Genomic DNA, 16,844 nt, shown 5'->3' with positions numbered 1-16,844 from the left:
ATGAGAGTCATTGAAAGAAAAAGAGGAACTGAAAAATTCTTGCAGTCACTTCAAAACAACAAAACCAGTAAAAAACAGAGAAGCGGGCACTGGATGCTCTCTGACCTTTACTACGAAGATAATAGAAGATATAGGAAGATAGGAGTCATAAGTAAGAACGAAAGAAAAAAACACAATGTGTGTTCTTCTTTTTTGAAAAACAGAGAGATCACAGATATAAGTGAAGAGAGATAGCGCCGAAAGAAAAAAGAGACCACAGCAAACTGCACGTAAAGCATCCCGTCCTTCCCTCGGAAACTTGGGGGCAAGAATGGCGATGATCTAACAGAGTAGGTTTTTTCATGAAGAAATATGCACTTTTGTGGTACAAAAAACCCATTCCGGTCGGGGTATATTTTTGATTAGGGACGTCCTTTTATTTATTAGAATTCGATGGCTCATGACTTCAGAATCATTTCTGAAACGAATCAGGATGAAAATTGTACTTTTTCCTTCCCTAGCCACTATAGCCCTAATTTTTTTCGTTTTCTTTTGTTTGTACGGTCCATTTTATTTACGTAGTCACCACATATTTCGAATTACGAAAAAACTGAAGCACCGTTCCAATTTCGAAAATTTGGGCAGCTGTGAGCAATCACTGAAAGAATGAGGGTTTTGTTTACGTTGCTGAGGTGGTCTATCCATGTTTCAATGAATGCTTCTCCTAGCCAGATTAGATGCCTTTAACATTCTAAGGAACAGATAGAAATGGGATTCAGGAGAGGAGAGGAGATGTAGTATTCAGTATGATAGTGATGAAAAGAGTTAATCCACTAGAGATTGTTATTTCATGAGTCCTGAAAAGAAAAAATGTAGAGAAAGCTTCATATGGACCACTGCATGTTAAATTCTACGACGACTAAACGTTCCTCCTTTCACCAATCCTCAGATGTCATATCGATGAAAAAGAGGAAGCGAAAAGAAAAATCGTAGAGAGATAGGGCGACAGCAGATTTTCACTTTTCCTGTTGAGAAATGCAGTGAAGAAGTGAGATAGATTTTGTAGGTGTAAAGTGAGCGAACGAATTACATCATGGTATTCGTTCCACCTGTGAACTACAATAACTGGAGAATATGAGAGTATCCTAAACGGTGTTTAGCCAACGTTACTACAGTAGACACCACTACACTGAAGCTGTCGTTGTGAGCATCAAAGATGGTGAGCTTTGCATGAAACACTTAAACTTGAACGAACTCAGAGTAACCTAAATGAACTTTCGGTCAGTAACTGTAAATATCGAAGTTTCCGTTTATCCGATCAAAAGACGATGTTACAGTTGCATCGAACCAAAACACAAGAAGTTGAAAGAGAGAGAGAGAGAAAACCTAAAAACGAAGATTAAACCTTTTACAAGGAAAGAAAGAACTAGCGTTTTCCAGTTTTACACACCTGTAAAAGACGCTGAACTCAACTAATTTCATAAAAATCCTTGTGGGATAAATTACTATTTTCGAAAACTCAAAACTACAGAAAACCGATAATCAGAAAATTGCAAAGAAATACTGTAAAGATTTCAGGACACTACCAAATTGTTGATGCTGCTAATATAATAAATTATAGGATCGAAATGTTATTCAATTTCCACTAATATCGTCGAATACTTGGGGCGCAATCAACATGCTTTTCCCCAAAGCTAGAATCTTTCTTCAGTCGTCTCTTTCAGTTTATTGTTGGTTCAGATGAACTGGTTATATTTGTAGAAAAAGCGAAAAATGACGAACACCCTTTCTGCATCTGTACAATACAGGAAAATGTGAGAAACAAAAAAAAGCGCTATCGGCAAAATGACGAAAGGACAGAGGACACATTCCCAACAGTACCAGGCAGTTTAATGATTGCGGGGAAACTGTAAAGCCACTTTCAGATTGATAGAACACCATATGTTTGGAATTACTTTCGACTCAACCCTTCTTCAGAATTTAGAAGGTACTTTTTTCTGTTCTGGCATACACGACAACTCTACGCATAACCCAAATGATCGATTTCCCATTTTTAACTGATGGTACTTTTTGGCAACTATGTAAAGAGAAGAACTCTCAAATCTTACCCATAAAGAGCACTGTGCATCCGCTCATCAGCGAAACATGGGTGCTTGGCATCAACATTGTCCGTCAACTGAGAATCTTTTAACGGAGCTAAAAACGCGTTATATAAAGAATCTTCGAATTTCTAAAAAACCTCTATATTGCGAGTTCCTTTCGCTCGGAGATGGTGTTGTGGGCAAACTGTTGGAAACGATATCAATTGGAGCCGAAGGAGCTTGGCTTTTGCGTTGAAGTTCAATGGGTGCTTGTACATTATCAGTTCCTGAAATTAAGTTGGCTTGATTGATCGGATAGAAAACCATGAGATACGTCTGAACTGATACTGAATACCCGGTGGAGGGTGTTGGAAACGAGACGCCCAGTCGTCCGTATCATTACGTTTGTCAGAAGCAACAGGGGTGGTAGGCTGATGCAGGGTTTGTTGCTTGTATGGAGAAGAGCTGAAATTGTGAAGAAAGATCATCGGCGTGGCTGCACAGTGCAACAAAATACCTATTGGAATATCCCCCAGGAGCAGTCCCCGCAGATCTATATTGATGGATTTTCGCTTCATGATGTTGTTGTTCCTGCTCACTGCCCCCATTAAACATTTTGTCATTCTGGGTAGGCTCTACATGACGAAGAAGAATTGGAGCGGGGTTCGTGCTCCGACTGGTGGAGGAGTTAGTGGGCGGAGTAGGCGAAGACGGTGATGAAGGAGACTGACGCCTGACCGAGAAGGCACCACACTCTGAAATAATGATAATAATATGATACAAATTTCGGTAAAATACTTAGCTGATTGTCCCGCAACCTACACTAGAGAGGAAAATTAAAATTCTCACCTTGCGTTGAATTAAAAATTGGTCTAGGATGGTAATAGTACGAATACTTGGAATTGTGCTGAGGATAACTGAAAAGAAATTAGTAGTTAGGTTTTTTAAGGTTGGATTACTTCTGATAACTCCTCTGTTGTTTCGATTGGTAGCCTTGTTGAAAATTAGTTCCGAGATTGTCGGCGTTTTGTTGGTAATTGTTACCGCTTCGCTGATTCATCCCGCGGTTACCTCGCTGACTGAAGCTTTCTGAAAATAAATGTGTTTCGCGATAAACAATATTGAGTACGTTTTCTGTATCCACTACTGTTGTGATTGTGCTGCGAATAATAACCACTATTCCCATCGTTGGAAACACTTCCGCGACGTTGGTGTAGCTGACCTTGTTGCGAGCTCTGATGACCTGACTGTTGATTTTGTGAAGCAAAGCCCCCACTTTGCTGATGCAGACGTCTTACAGAATCGACCGACGGTGACCGACTTTGCCGTGAATGCTCATCTGAATAGAGATATTAAACAGGGACAGAAACAAAAAAAACATTTAGAATTCACTCTCCGAAGAATTCTCCGACTTTTGTGAATCTTAATTCGAGGATTTCTGATAACTTACCGATTTGTTCTGCATTACTCTGCTTTTGTGCCATTAGCATGTTAGCCACTACGTAAGATCGATTTTTTCGGCAGAATTCGCTAATCGGTCTGCCAGAAAACGAGCAGCAAACTAGAGGCTCGATAACGGCGCCGTTTGAAAATGCCGCGTTGGCGCCCGCATACCGTATCCCACTGTGAGACCTTTGAACTGTTTCAGGACATGTCCCTTTAAAAGATAACAAAAAAGCAGAGAAAGGTGGTACTGTAGGCGAATCCGCTGGAGGAAAATTGGCTGACCGATACATTTATTATTTAGGTGAATCTCTTCTAATTTTGATGGAAGTTTCTTTGCCTTCCTTGCACGAACAAAATGCTAAATATGTAGACTAAAGCAGGTCGCATGAGTCATCTCAATTTATACGTTTAAAAAGAGGTCATATTTTTATTGTGTCACCAATTGCCACGTAAACTGTTTTAAAAACGAAATAATTAAAAAAATAGCTCAAAAAAGGAAAATTATGATAGGTGTCCACAACAACAGAGTTAAATATTATCAATGAAAATTAAAGAAGTTAATGAGTTGACCATATATTTCATCCGTCCACTTCAGCGTCCATTTCCCTTTTTAGTTTAACAGCAGTGAAACTTTCTTTATCACCAGTATCGATATAGTTGTGGAAAACAACTGCGATCCAATCATTCGTCGTCTTTAGAACTACGCATTCTCTTCCTTTAATATATCCCCTTGACGATATTAATCCATTAGGTCGGACCACGTCATCAGGTCTTAGCAGATATTCCCACATGTAATCTTTCAAAAACGAGTTGGGCATGAAAATTCCAGTGAATGAAGACCCGATGTGAAAACTGTTCTGGCATATGCCCTAAAAATTGGTTTCCAGATTTTGAACCAGATTGATGACTCACATAAGAAAGAGTGACGAATGACCTAACGTGATTAAGTCCCAAAAATATTTCCACTTTATTCCGGAGCAGAACGTAGAATGCGGCAATGAAAAGTGGCTCGGTGCCAACTACAAATTCCTGATATATCGGTATATTTTTGACAATGCAGTGCTTCGCTCTTTGGACCTGAAAAACCGCTTCTAAAATTATGGATTTTTCGTCAAGCCGTTTACAAGGGGTTCTCCAAGGTGTACACCAAAACAATCGATGAGTTCCAACTTCTCAAAGACGTAGTTTCTGGGAAAATCGTCAAAAATGTTATCAGCTCTGCTGCCATTTAAATGCCACGTCAACGATGGTACTCGCAAATCATGCATATTCCGGAATGGGCGATCGGTTTCCTTCAAGATTTTTTGTTGAAATGTCTCTTCAGGATTTCATTAACTAACCACGATATGAACATGCTCAACAGGGCGTTTTGATGATCTGAGATAGTACTGTAAATATCTTCTTGCAATAGCTATGTCATTTGATGTTGTTATTCTTCCGGGAGTCAGTGTATTTGAGATTTTCACTTGGTTAGTTAGTGGATCGAACGTAAAATCGTAGATGATAGATTCCACATGCAAGTTTCCCGTACCAACTTCTTCCGGATCTCCATTATTATCAACAGGGCCGTATTTCTGAGAGAAACGAATCGAGGTCAGAGAGAAGGAGAATCGTTGGTGATACTTTCTAAACTCGACAGAGATTTTTGAGACTTCCATTCTGAATTTTTAAGAATAATTTGAAGGAGAATAAACGAGTTACTTACCTTTTACTATAACTGAGATGAGGAATTATTGTCAATATATTCGGATACGACAGCATGGTTGAAATGTAGGTTTTGAAAAGATGAGAAAAAAAATCAAAAAAAGATCTTCATTGTTTTTGGTTAAAAATAAAACTGCGGCTTTTTGGGAGATCAAAAACTGGCTACGAAGTATATGAAGTCTAGGATTTTAATTATTGATCAATAGAAGTGGAATTTTTGGAATGACCTTTTTAGAATTTTTCGGAATCTCGAGAATTCCGAGTTTCAACATTCCGGAATTTCACTTCACAGAAAAGCAAGAATTGGTGTAAATGTAGTCTAAATAACTCAAGTTCGGAACATTTCTGGTACTCTCCTTTTCGATCGCTATTTCGAGAAAATAGATCCTGCTGAAAAATTCTCATTATCAAAAAAGAGCCGATTTCACAGAATTTTTTTTGAAATTGCTTCTGAAACAAAACCGCTTTAAAGAATAAAAACAATTTATCACAAAAAAGAGGAAACTAGATACAAGGAAAAAATCAACTAGATCGAAAAGAATGACAAGATCAGATTAGAATATATTGCCAGAATTAATAGATATATATATATAAATGAATCAAAACCGGATCAACCGGGAGAGCGGAGAGAGAAATGGGTAATTTGTGTATTACAAGTTATCAGAAGTTTTTGAGCAGGAGGAGCTAGAAAAGTATAAGATCAGATTATTATATAAACGACAGAACTCTCAATATCATTAATTAAAATATGGCATCATGGCGAATGGTGTTACAAGTAAGTTATGAAAATTGAGATGTGTGACTAGTTTAGTAGGTTTTAGACAATAGGCATCACCGAAAAGAGGGAATTATTAGTTTTTCTTAGCACTCTTTGAGTTTCTCATTAGTTCAATAGCTCGAATACTCTCTTCTTTTTCCTTGACGAGTTGTTGAACACGCTCGCGGTGCTTTTTCTCCAAATTGTATTTGTCAGCTTTCAAGTTGCTTATCTGAAAAAATGGACTTATTTTGGCACTATTCGCATTGCACAAACCTCCTTATCTTTGTCGAAAATCATCACCTCCTTTTCAGCTAGCTGAGCCTTCAAGCGACGAATCTCTTCTTCCATTCTTTGCTGCTTCTCCATGTTTTCACCGTTATCGCGGCCTCCGAACAGTGGGAGACCGTTTCCATTCTCATTATTTGGAGCAAGTGGTGGAACACCCGACGATCCGTTTTTTATGGGCTCGTCATGATGACGCCTCTTTGCACGATCTCGATCTTTGTAATCTTGATCGCGATGTCGTTTATCGCCACTCTTATGATGTTCTGTTCGTTCCTTACGACGACGGGATGAGTCGCGACGATGACGGTCATCGCGGTGCTCAGATGAAGAGCCTTCCCTGGATCTGTCTTTCCTGTTTGGAGGAACAGGAATTCCAGCCACGACCGTTTGATTGGTTTGGCGAGCTTGCATAATGCATACTCGGCATAGTTTAGCAACATCGTCGTTCTATAAACATTTTCAAAATCGTTTACCATGCTGTAACATAATGATTAAAAAAAAATCTAACTCACTTTGTCACTCTCGCGTCTTGGAAACGCACAAGTGAGTTTACAATTTGTGCATTCGTAAGGGTTTCCGAACTTTCTCTCGGAATCCGAACACCAAACGCATTTCTGGTCGTGGAATGCAGCGTTCAGTTTACAGTATTGACAAGTTACCGGCTGAAAAAATGCTCTAAAATGCGAAACTTTGAATGGTTGTATACCTTTCCGTACTTCTTCTCATTTTTCTCACACTTCGGACATTGGAGGTGACTGAAAAATGTGATATTCGAAATTCAGCATAATTTTCAATTTGGACTTACTTGCTTCCCTCTGGAAGTTGTATACGGCAGTTGAAGCACTTCGAAAGAAGGGGCATTCAGGTTTATCGAACTTTCGTCGACGATTGATTAGAAGGTATCGGACACCGTCTGAATTCGCGAGACAGAGGAGAAACAGAGAAGCAGAGTCACAAGTGGGAAGGCTAGTGGAAATGACCGCAAACACTCTTAGGACATGATGCACATTAAACACTCCAATATACGCGCTTTGGTTTCGAGATACGGCAGTTAAGTTTCGGGCTCAAGCAAAAAATCGGCATAAATAAAGAGGACGGAGCCGAGTTATTCGTGAGCGACTTGTTTTTGAGTTTATCTGCATTTTTTTAAAAACTAACAATGAAAAAATGGAGCTATGGAAGAGAAAATCCGGTGTCTGAAAGTCCCACAACGACAACTACAGTAACCTGCAGATATTTTAATTTTCAGAATTTGAAAAATATATTTTCAGCATTCAAGTTGAAACCAATACGAAGAAGTATTGTGAAAAATGTTTATACAGGCATATACAAATATCACTAGCATTCAGAGATTCGTCGTAGTCTTGAGGAAACGGACGCATGAGCCCAAATTCCTTCTGGAGGAGCTGATACACGTCCAGAAACATGCTGAAAAGACTGGAGTATTATTGATAATGATACTAGTCCTACCTCATAGTAAACATCTACGAGTTTCTCTCGTAATGCCGCTCGTTGGTTGAAAAGCTCTAAATCCCGTTCTGCGGTTACAATATCCACAGCACATTCTGTTGTTTCGTCTTCTTCCTTCGTCAACACAATGCAAACATCTCCAGTCTGCATTTCACCTTTTTCAAACAATATTCAAAACGTTTCAGTTTACCATCAGAGTTTCACAATCTAAACCATAGTTTTCTCCGCTTTTCCTTGGATTACAACTGCACCACCCTTTTCCAAGAACGAAGAATGGCTGCTCGATTTGGCACTTCAGAGGAATCTTTATAAAATCAAACTAGATCTCGTTTTTGAAAGAAAAGGTAATTCTCACCTTTAATCGTTCACTTCCAGTCTCGAAAACAATGCTAACACTTCCAGCATTGAATCTGATCGACTTCACAGTTGAAGCATTTACAATATCACCGTCAGGCTCGCCTGCACATTTGAGAAAATCATCTGATGATAAATTTTCCACTTTTTTAATTTCCCCATTAACCATTCGTAGTTGTGTGCCACACATGAAATGGGTTGGATAGTAGGTCGATATGGGTATCGATCCCATCTCAAATGGAATTTCAGGTTCTAGTGGAGTAGGATCTGGTTGTTCTGTTTTTATGGTTGGTTCTTCTTCTTTGATTGCTTGGGGAGGATACGTAAGAATTGGAAGAGGAGTTGGAATCAGAGGAGTAGATGGAATTGGAGGAATCGGACCAATATTTGGTAGTGGTGGGAGACATTGGAATGTAGCAGGAGTTGTCTGAGAGAAAAAAAAGTATATTGAATAGTACCTCTGAGAATAATAAGAGAGAAAATCAAATTATACCGTTGTGAATGGGAAAGATCCAATCAAAGGATTGACTCCTAGCAATGGATTAACTGGATTCAGCAAATTTAAATTTGCATTTGCAGCTGCTTGATTCGTCAGAAGCAATTGTATCAATTCTGCATTGAGCATCTGATCGGAAGGAAAATTCATCATTTGTCACCTTATAGAATACGTGCCACTTACCAATGGTGATTGATGGCTTAATAAACTCATTTCTCTTATCTATTGATTTTCCTAAACTTTGACTTTGACCCGGAGAATATCGAGGTAAGTGAACATTTCACTGGTCTGAAAAAAAATGCCAATGGCGAGAAATAGACACAGACGTAGGGAGAAAAGTGAGAAAAGGAGAGTGAAGAGAAGAGAGGAATCATGTGAGTGCACAGACAAAGTTGGGGGAGAAAATGAGTTTACAATAATTGAATTCAATTGATTAAGCTCAAATGGTTTAAGATGAAGCTGTTTACGGTATAATAAGCACTAATAGAGTGCCACTCAAACCGAAAGCTTTGGGCTCGTGTATCTCATTTCCTCTCAAAGATATCAAAAAGTGGTTAACAGACAAAATGTTTTTGATATTGTAAGAAATATTTTGACAGATTATTACTTCTTGATAGCTTTTACAGGAACCGAGATTTAAGAGCTCAAAGTTGATGATCTGGGAGGCACTATTAGAGGGTTGATGGATGCCATTGGATGTATCGACGTCGATATCGTCGAGCTCAATATCGAAGGTTTTTCCAAACATGAGTCAATCGCATGAGTCAATCACATAAATCAATCGCATGAGTCAATTTATGATGTTATTTTGTTTTTATTGTAATAGTATATAAGTTCTGGATTTGACCATACTTTATCATTCGAATAAATCTATATTTGGGAAAAGGTCTACATTCAATTCTTCTATATTCTCGATCTATAATTCTCCTCCTCTCAAAAAGATTCTTCCAAGAATCATTTTGACATGGTGACCCAGGCAGGGCAACTTTCAACGGAAATATCGATCAGTATCTCGAATTCAAGGAGCAGTTCCAATCAATCCTGAACCACTTGAACGTTGATGATGTCACCAAAATGAAGTACCTCAAAACGTCTGTCACTGGTGAAGCAGCTGATTTACTCCGCAGCATTCCAATCATCCCATCAAACTTGCAAGTAGCTTGGAAATCACTTGAAGAAATGTACGGAGGCGAAATTCGAATCAAACATTCCTTACTGCTCAAACTTCGCCAACTGCCAGATTTGTCTAACAACAAGAATCCCGCCGATTTACAAAGCTACACGATTCAAGCCGCTATGATCTTCGAACAACTACTGAACATGCACTCTGACATCGACAACCTCTCAACTTGCGAACTGATTCAATCGAAACTTCCGAAAAGAATAATCCACAAGCTGTACGGACAAGGAGAATCCCAATGCCCCAAATCAACAAAGGAACTACTACAAAAAATTAAGGAAATCTCAAAAGCGGAGCGATTGGTAGCGGAAATTCATAACAAGACCTCCAACGGACACCGGAATGTGACCACAATGTCAGCAATCAACAACCAATACCACCGAAGAAACCAGGACCACAGACAACAAACCAATGGACAAAATCAACCACCCAGACAACCAGTCAAAATACCATGCGCACTGTGTGCCGAAGAACGAATGATGCATCACCCTCACCTTTGCCGGAAATATAACTCAATATAACTTCGTAAGGAACGGATTACCGAACTCGGATTATGCTACAAATGCTTGCAACGCGGACACATTGCCAAACGATGCTCATCAAACTGCCGGAACTGTCAAGGAAATCACCATGAGTCCATTTGTCAAAGATCAATTGGACAGAATCAAAACTCCAGGAACCAATCTTCACGTCAAGGAATCATCACAGGACAACAAAATCAACACGCCAATCGTCAACCTACACATACGCAGCACTCCTCATCTCGGCCAACAGCAAACATGCTCACCGGAAATCTACTGGACACGGAAATAGTAACAACAACGGATACCAAGGAAACGGAAACAACAACGGACATGGAAGTTCATTTGGGAACTCGGACACCAACGGATATCAACGCTATCAAAGACGACAATTTCAACGAAACCAAAATCAGAGCCACTACACGCACGGACTCACGAACAAACACACTCCATCTTTGCCGACGAAACACCAGACGACATTCTAGCCGTGACTCATATCAACAACACAGAGCACGACCATCCGGACAACAAACTACATCTCTACGTCACACCCCAAGAGGCTACATTGGAAACAAATACGGACACACAACCTTTGGATTCTCTGGAGCAGAATCCTCTTCCAGACGGAAATGAACACATCGGCACCATCTTCTTGGATACAGGATCCAATACCAGCTACATCTCATCATCATTCGCTGAAAGACTACAACTTCTCCCAATCGGTTCAAAGAAACTTCGGATCAATACTTTTGGATCAATCGACACTCGGTCAATGATTTCCAACATCTTCAACGTACTGATCAAAACGAAAACATCAACAAAATCGATCAATTTGTGTGAAGTACCACACATAGCCAGCAACATAATCGCAGTGGATGCAGATAAAATTACCTGCGACAAGCTCCTTCAAGGAGAGGAAATTCAATTGAACCGCCAACACAAAGACATCGATGTGCTCATTGGACTTGATCACTACCTTCTACTTCTCGGACAAGTGAAAACCCTTCGCTTATCTTCTGGACTTCAACTTCACATCACGGACTGCGGACATATCCTTTCTGGAAAGGAACACCCTCAACAAAACGTCATCACCTTCTCCAACATCGTCAACAACCAAAACACCAAGGACGATTTATGTGAGCAACTTCAAAAATTTTGGTCACTGGAATCAATCGGAATCAAGGATATCGATCCTCAGTGCAAAGCAGAAGAAGAAACAAACCAGTTTTTTCATCAGACGACTACTCGCCAAGCAGATGGACGATATGTAGTACGACTCCCATATGCAGATCAACGAAACATTCCTTCAAATCGCGCTCTAGCATACGGACGACTACAGAGTGCTCTTCGACAACTCGAAAAGAACCCGGAAATGCTCAAGAAATATGCTGCCATCTTCACTGAACAACTATCCTTGGAATTCATTGAAGAAGTTCCTGATGAATCCATCTCAGACGGCCCCGTGGTATCCTATTTGCCTCATCACCCTGTCATCAAAGAAACTTCGAAGTCAACAAAAGTAAGAATTGTATTCGATGGGTCTGCCAAAACCAACAAAGTGAGTCACTCCCTAAACGATCATCTTCATACCGGAGAACGACTACTACCTGATATTGCTGCCATAATGCTTCGTATTCGACAACACAACATTCTCATCTCCGGCGACATCGAAAAAGCATTTTTGCAACTTGTGCTTCATCAAACCGACAGAGACGCGACTCGTTTTCTCTGGAAAGACCCTACAGATGGACATCTCATTTGCTATCGCTATCGCAGAGTTCCATTCGGACTAAAACCATCACCGTATCTTCTCAACAAAACAGTTCGGACTCATTTGGAATCATATGATCATCCCTGGGCTCAAGCCATGATCAACTCATTCTACGTCGATAATGTCTTCATGGGATTGGACACCGCCGAAGAAGCTATGGATTTCTACGTTTTTGCCAAGAAAGTATTCGCTGAAGCTCAAATGAACCTATGTCAATTCTGCTCGAATTCTTCAACCGTCAACACCTTCTTCGTCAAGCATGAAAAGGATACAACGATTGACCGTAACCAGAAAATTCTTGGAATCTCATGGGACACCGAAACCGATGAAATGATCTTCATGCTTCCAGTACCCAAAACAGAACTTCTAACGAAAAGGAAAATCTTGAAAATCATCGCTTCTTGCTATGACCCTCTCGGATTTCTGACACCCGTTACACTATACGGTAAACTATTCTTCCAACAACTTGCTACCAAAGATCAGAGCTGGGATCTTCCGTTGTCACTCAATCAACATGACTCATGGAAAAATGTTTGCACAAAATGGACAGGATCAGAATGGCGCCTAAAAAGGAAACTCTTCCCCGATAACTTCAACATCAAGACAGATCAATTGGAACTACACATCTTCACAGATGCCAGTCAACTTGCTTACGGCTCAGTTGCATATCTTCGGATCACACAGTCGAATGGAAAAACAGATTCCAACTATCTTCTATCCAAATCGAGAGTAGCTCCAGTCAAGTCCAAGTACAGTATACCACAACTGGAAACTCTCGGGATTCTCACTGGAGTTCGTCTTGGAAACTACTGCTTCCAACACATTGGTCTCAAGATACATCAAGCATACGTCTGGAGCGACAGTCTCTGTAGCATTGATAGTCTTCACACAAAATCGACTTCTGGTAGCAGATTTGTCAAAAACAGAGTACGAGAGATCAACGAACTCGGAGAACGATTCATCTTTTCTCACGTTGCCGGAAAAATCAACCCTGCAGATTTTCTCACCCGTGGACTACCATTCGAAGAGCTGAAACAATCGGAGTTATGGCTCGAAGGACCGACATTTCTACAATCTTCTGACCCACTTCCACTACGTCTCAATTCAAATTCAATTGCAACAACTACCGTCACCTCTGCTCTATCCATCTCCCACCCTCCAGCAATCAACGTTACCAGATTCAGCTCATTCCACCGTCTCCTTCATATGGTCATGATATTGATTCACTTCATCACTCGCGGAAAATGCTCAACACAAGAAAAAATTGCTCGTTCGAAACGACTGATTTTCCGATTGGCCCAACGAATCGATCCTCCTTCCCCTGAAACAATCCAAGCTCTTCAACTACACAAAGATCAAGACAATGACCTTTGGATGTTCGATGGACGTGTACCCTCAAGACCGCTGATCTTCCTTCCAAAAGGAGACATTTGTTATCTTCTGATAATGGAAACTCATCAACGATACTTTCATTCAAGTCCATCATTCACCCTCTCCAAGATCCGTCAACATTTCTGGATTCCAAAGGGCATCTCCTACATTAAAAGAGTATGTCAACAATGTCTTGGATGCCGCCGTATCAACATCACTCCGTTTACTCAACCACCATTCCCTCCAATTCCGGACAAACGGACAACACATTCCAATCCCTTCCAATGCACTGGAACCGATTATGCTGGTCCCCTTCTCGTCAAGATCAACAATTCACCACAAAAAGTATGGATCATCATCTTCACTTGCCTCTACTCCAGGTACACCAGGGCCGAAGTCGTAACAGACATGAGCACCAGCTCATATCTCAACGCCCTCCGACGACTCTCTGCATTGTTTGGAACACCAAAGCAACTCCTGTCAGACAACGCTTCACAATTCAAACTTCTAGAAGATGTGTTCAAATTGATCAAGAACAAAATCTCTTCAAACGTCAACATCATAGATTCAACTACGTTCCCCACCATTCACTACATCACACCTCATGCACCATGGGAAGGATCTGTATATGAACGCATGATTTCACTCATCAAGAGAGCACTTCTCCGAGCTGGTTCCTCAACAACACTCTTCGCATTGGATGACTTCCGTACACTCCTTGCCGAGTGTGTCAGCACCATCAACATGCGCCCTTTGACCTATCAGACCACCGATGAGAATATCGAACCACTCACTCCAACGGACTTCGTATTCCCTCAAAGACGGCCGTCTAATGACTTGCTCATTTTGAACACACCTCAAGACTTTGACGATCTTCCATTATCGAAACGATCATTGGCTGAGGATTGGCAACGTCTGTCATCAATGACGGAAACATTCCAAAGGAAATGGCACCAAGACTACATCAGCGTTCTACAAGCTAGAAGAGACTTCTCTCATCCTCAAGGAAAGACTTCTAGCTATCAGCCTGAAATTGGAGACATCGTCCTCATCAATCAACCATCCAGCAAGTCTACTACTTGGCCTCTTGCAAGAATTCTGGAAGTCAAGGAAAGATCGGCTATCGTCAAAAACGGAAAAACAAAAAGGATCGTGGAATATCCACTCAAACTCCTCTTTCCCTTGGAAAGACCACACACACCAGATGTTCAACAATCTACAGATGACTCATCTTCCACGCCGACAGCTGACGCCAATGATTCAGTTCCAAACCCAACTTCAACTGAATCCACAACTACAGACAATCAAGGACCGCAACTACGACGATCAACCAGACTGAGGATGCCCACTCAATTCTTCTCAGCAATCACCATCTTGGCACTCATTACTGGATCATCAGGATTCGAAATTTGTCAATGTACAAAAACACCGATACCTACCACCACTGACTCATCACCAACTACTTTCGGCTATCTTCATCAATGGATCACTATCGTATTGTTTCTACTAATGTTCTTTGGAATTTATGGATGGATCAACTTCATTCTCATACTACAATGTCTCTTCACGTGGATCGAAAAATGCATTCAATGTGTGTTCTCAATCGTTCGTCTCGGATCGAAACAATGTCGTCAACACCATCAAATTTCTCCAACCATCATCGTACTCCTATGTCTGATTCAAGGATCTTACAGTTGCAACGAAATTGCTTCTATTCAAGGTACAGATGTTGCAACGAAATTGCTTCTATTCAAGGTACAGATGATGTATGCACCGCTTCAGCCGATGGAAAAACTTGTCATCTCAACAAAGTCGTCTCAATCAACATCCGTCCTAACAGTCAAGTCGGATGTTTCACCATCTCCAACAACGTCAAAGAAGTCAAAAACATCGAAGTACGAGCAAACTCCATCATCTCCGAATGTAACGAAAGAAGCCATCACTTCACCCGCCAGATGAAGATCAATCATTTCTTCTCACATCGATGTGCCGGTATGAGAAGTTGCAAAGGATCTACATGTGAAAACTTGAATGCAGAGGATGGCGTTCCCGAATTCCCAGCAATAGCCATGGATGGACCAGGATTCAGTAGATGCTACAGAAGCTGCGGATGTGTCACCTGTGATTGCGGAAGTTGCTCACCATCATGTCTCTTTTCCAGAATCAGTGCAGAGCCCACTTCATTTTCTATATATGAAATTTTCCAGTGCCCGACATGGAACACACGGTTGGAAATCAGTGTCACTATCAACAACAATACCACAGTCTACGAAGTTGATCATGGCATTCCACTAAAATTGGAGGATAACATGTCCCTGATTGTCACTGGTTTCTCGATTCCACCAAGCCCAATTCATGGAGCACTATTCTTGAGAAGGATGAACTTGGACGGACCATCGGACATCTCCTACTCCCTATCTCAGCCTGCTCAAGCGGGAAGACCTCGTCGAGGAACACTCAGTGAAGTCCAATGTGCCACGGCTAAGGACGCAACCGACTTCAACTGTTTGTTTGACGAAAATGTTTGCACTTGTATCACCCAAGGAATTGCTCTGAAATGCGAATGCGAAGTATTGGACCTCGAAGAAATCATTCTTCCAAGAATCATTTTGACAGGATGTTATCAAATTTCTTGCATTCTGAAGTTTCGAAATTCGAAAAATTGGAATATCTATTCCAGAAGTTTATAGATGCAGTATTTTCAATATTAGACGACTCGAAAATTTGAGAATTTGAAAATTCAGGAATTCAGAAAATAAGAAAAACCTAAAAGTTTGGATTTGAAACACTTTTTCAAATGTTATGGTTGAAACTTCCGAATTTTTGAATTTACTAATTCATGAACTTTTTTATATATATATTTTTTTATATCTGAATTCCTATTTTTCAGACTTTGTCAGATTCATAAAATTCTGAAAATACTATTTTCGGAAGTGTTGGATTCCGAAATTTAAGCTTCCGAATATGGGATTTCTGAAACCCCGATTCCCAAAAAATTTGGGATTTCTGAGACCCCGATTCCCAAATGTTCAAATACATACTCTAAAACATACCGAATTTCCCACATTCAAAACTTTCAAAATTCGAAGAAGTGGTTTTTCAAAATCTCATAATTTCCAAACTATAGAATTCAGTAAATCATAATAACATGAAGGATTAGATTTGAAACATTTCTCTAAATTAAAGTTAAAGTTTTCGAACTTTCAACTTTTTCCAAATTTACTAATCTCTGAACTTCCAAATGTCTTACTCTTCAAATTCCTGATGATCCAAATTCTCAAAATTCTGAATATTTTATTTTGCGAGACATTTCATTTCAAAATTACAGAAGTTTTGATTTTCCGAGTCAAGAATTTCTGAATCCTCGATTTTCATGATATTAAAAAGTTGGATAAAGCATTTATCGAATCAAAAGAACATCACAAA

The 16,844-nt window shown here is 40.2% G+C and overlaps 5 protein-coding genes across 5 annotated transcripts; 1 reads left to right on the top strand and 4 right to left on the bottom strand.

The window, feature by feature from the left end:
- Positions 1-339: 339 nt before the first annotated feature.
- On the bottom strand, positions 340-3,550 carry CBG12607 (the record flags this gene model as incomplete). Its single annotated transcript, XM_045240335.1, has 9 exons — positions 340-457; positions 2,088-2,175; positions 2,219-2,347; positions 2,395-2,525; positions 2,578-2,815; positions 2,910-2,977; positions 3,020-3,149; positions 3,190-3,399; positions 3,511-3,550. 9 exons carry the CDS (start codon positions 3,548-3,550, stop codon positions 340-342), a joined length of 1,152 nt encoding a protein of 383 aa, XP_045094916.1.
- Positions 3,551-4,084: 534 nt separating this feature from the next.
- On the bottom strand, positions 4,085-5,267 carry CBG12606 (the record flags this gene model as incomplete). The annotated part of the gene is made up of 5 exons (XM_045240332.1): positions 4,085-4,375; positions 4,419-4,583; positions 4,652-4,798; positions 4,847-5,165; positions 5,212-5,267. 5 exons carry the CDS (start codon positions 5,265-5,267, stop codon positions 4,085-4,087), a joined length of 978 nt encoding a protein of 325 aa, XP_045094915.1.
- A 794-nt stretch (positions 5,268-6,061) lies between these two features.
- Positions 6,062-7,116, bottom strand: CBG12605 (the record flags this gene model as incomplete). Its single annotated transcript, XM_002640065.1, has 5 exons — positions 6,062-6,199; positions 6,244-6,702; positions 6,768-6,917; positions 6,962-7,010; positions 7,061-7,116. 5 exons carry the CDS (start codon positions 7,114-7,116, stop codon positions 6,062-6,064), a joined length of 852 nt encoding a protein of 283 aa, XP_002640111.1.
- Positions 7,117-7,593: 477 nt separating this feature from the next.
- CBG12604 lies at positions 7,594-8,704 on the bottom strand (the record flags this gene model as incomplete). Its single annotated transcript, XM_045240325.1, has 5 exons — positions 7,594-7,683; positions 7,726-7,869; positions 7,916-8,029; positions 8,081-8,506; positions 8,573-8,704. The coding sequence occupies 5 exons, from the start codon at positions 8,702-8,704 to the stop codon at positions 7,594-7,596; spliced, it is 906 nt and encodes a 301-aa protein (XP_045094914.1).
- Positions 8,705-9,649: 945 nt separating this feature from the next.
- CBG25357 lies at positions 9,650-16,334 on the top strand (the record flags this gene model as incomplete). Its single annotated transcript, XM_045240319.1, has 5 exons — positions 9,650-10,215; positions 10,432-10,820; positions 10,900-15,138; positions 15,180-16,037; positions 16,309-16,334. The coding sequence occupies 5 exons, from the start codon at positions 9,650-9,652 to the stop codon at positions 16,332-16,334; spliced, it is 6,078 nt and encodes a 2,025-aa protein (XP_045099312.1).
- Positions 16,335-16,844: the final 510 nt, after the last annotated feature.

The sequence above is a fragment of the Caenorhabditis briggsae genome (assembly GCF_000004555.2).
Source record: "Caenorhabditis briggsae complete genome, chrI, whole genome shotgun sequence".
Lineage (NCBI taxonomy): Eukaryota > Metazoa > Nematoda > Chromadorea > Rhabditida > Rhabditidae > Caenorhabditis > Caenorhabditis briggsae.
The sequence above is the reverse complement of the archived record's forward strand: the minus strand, read 5'-3'. Positions and strand labels throughout refer to the sequence as shown.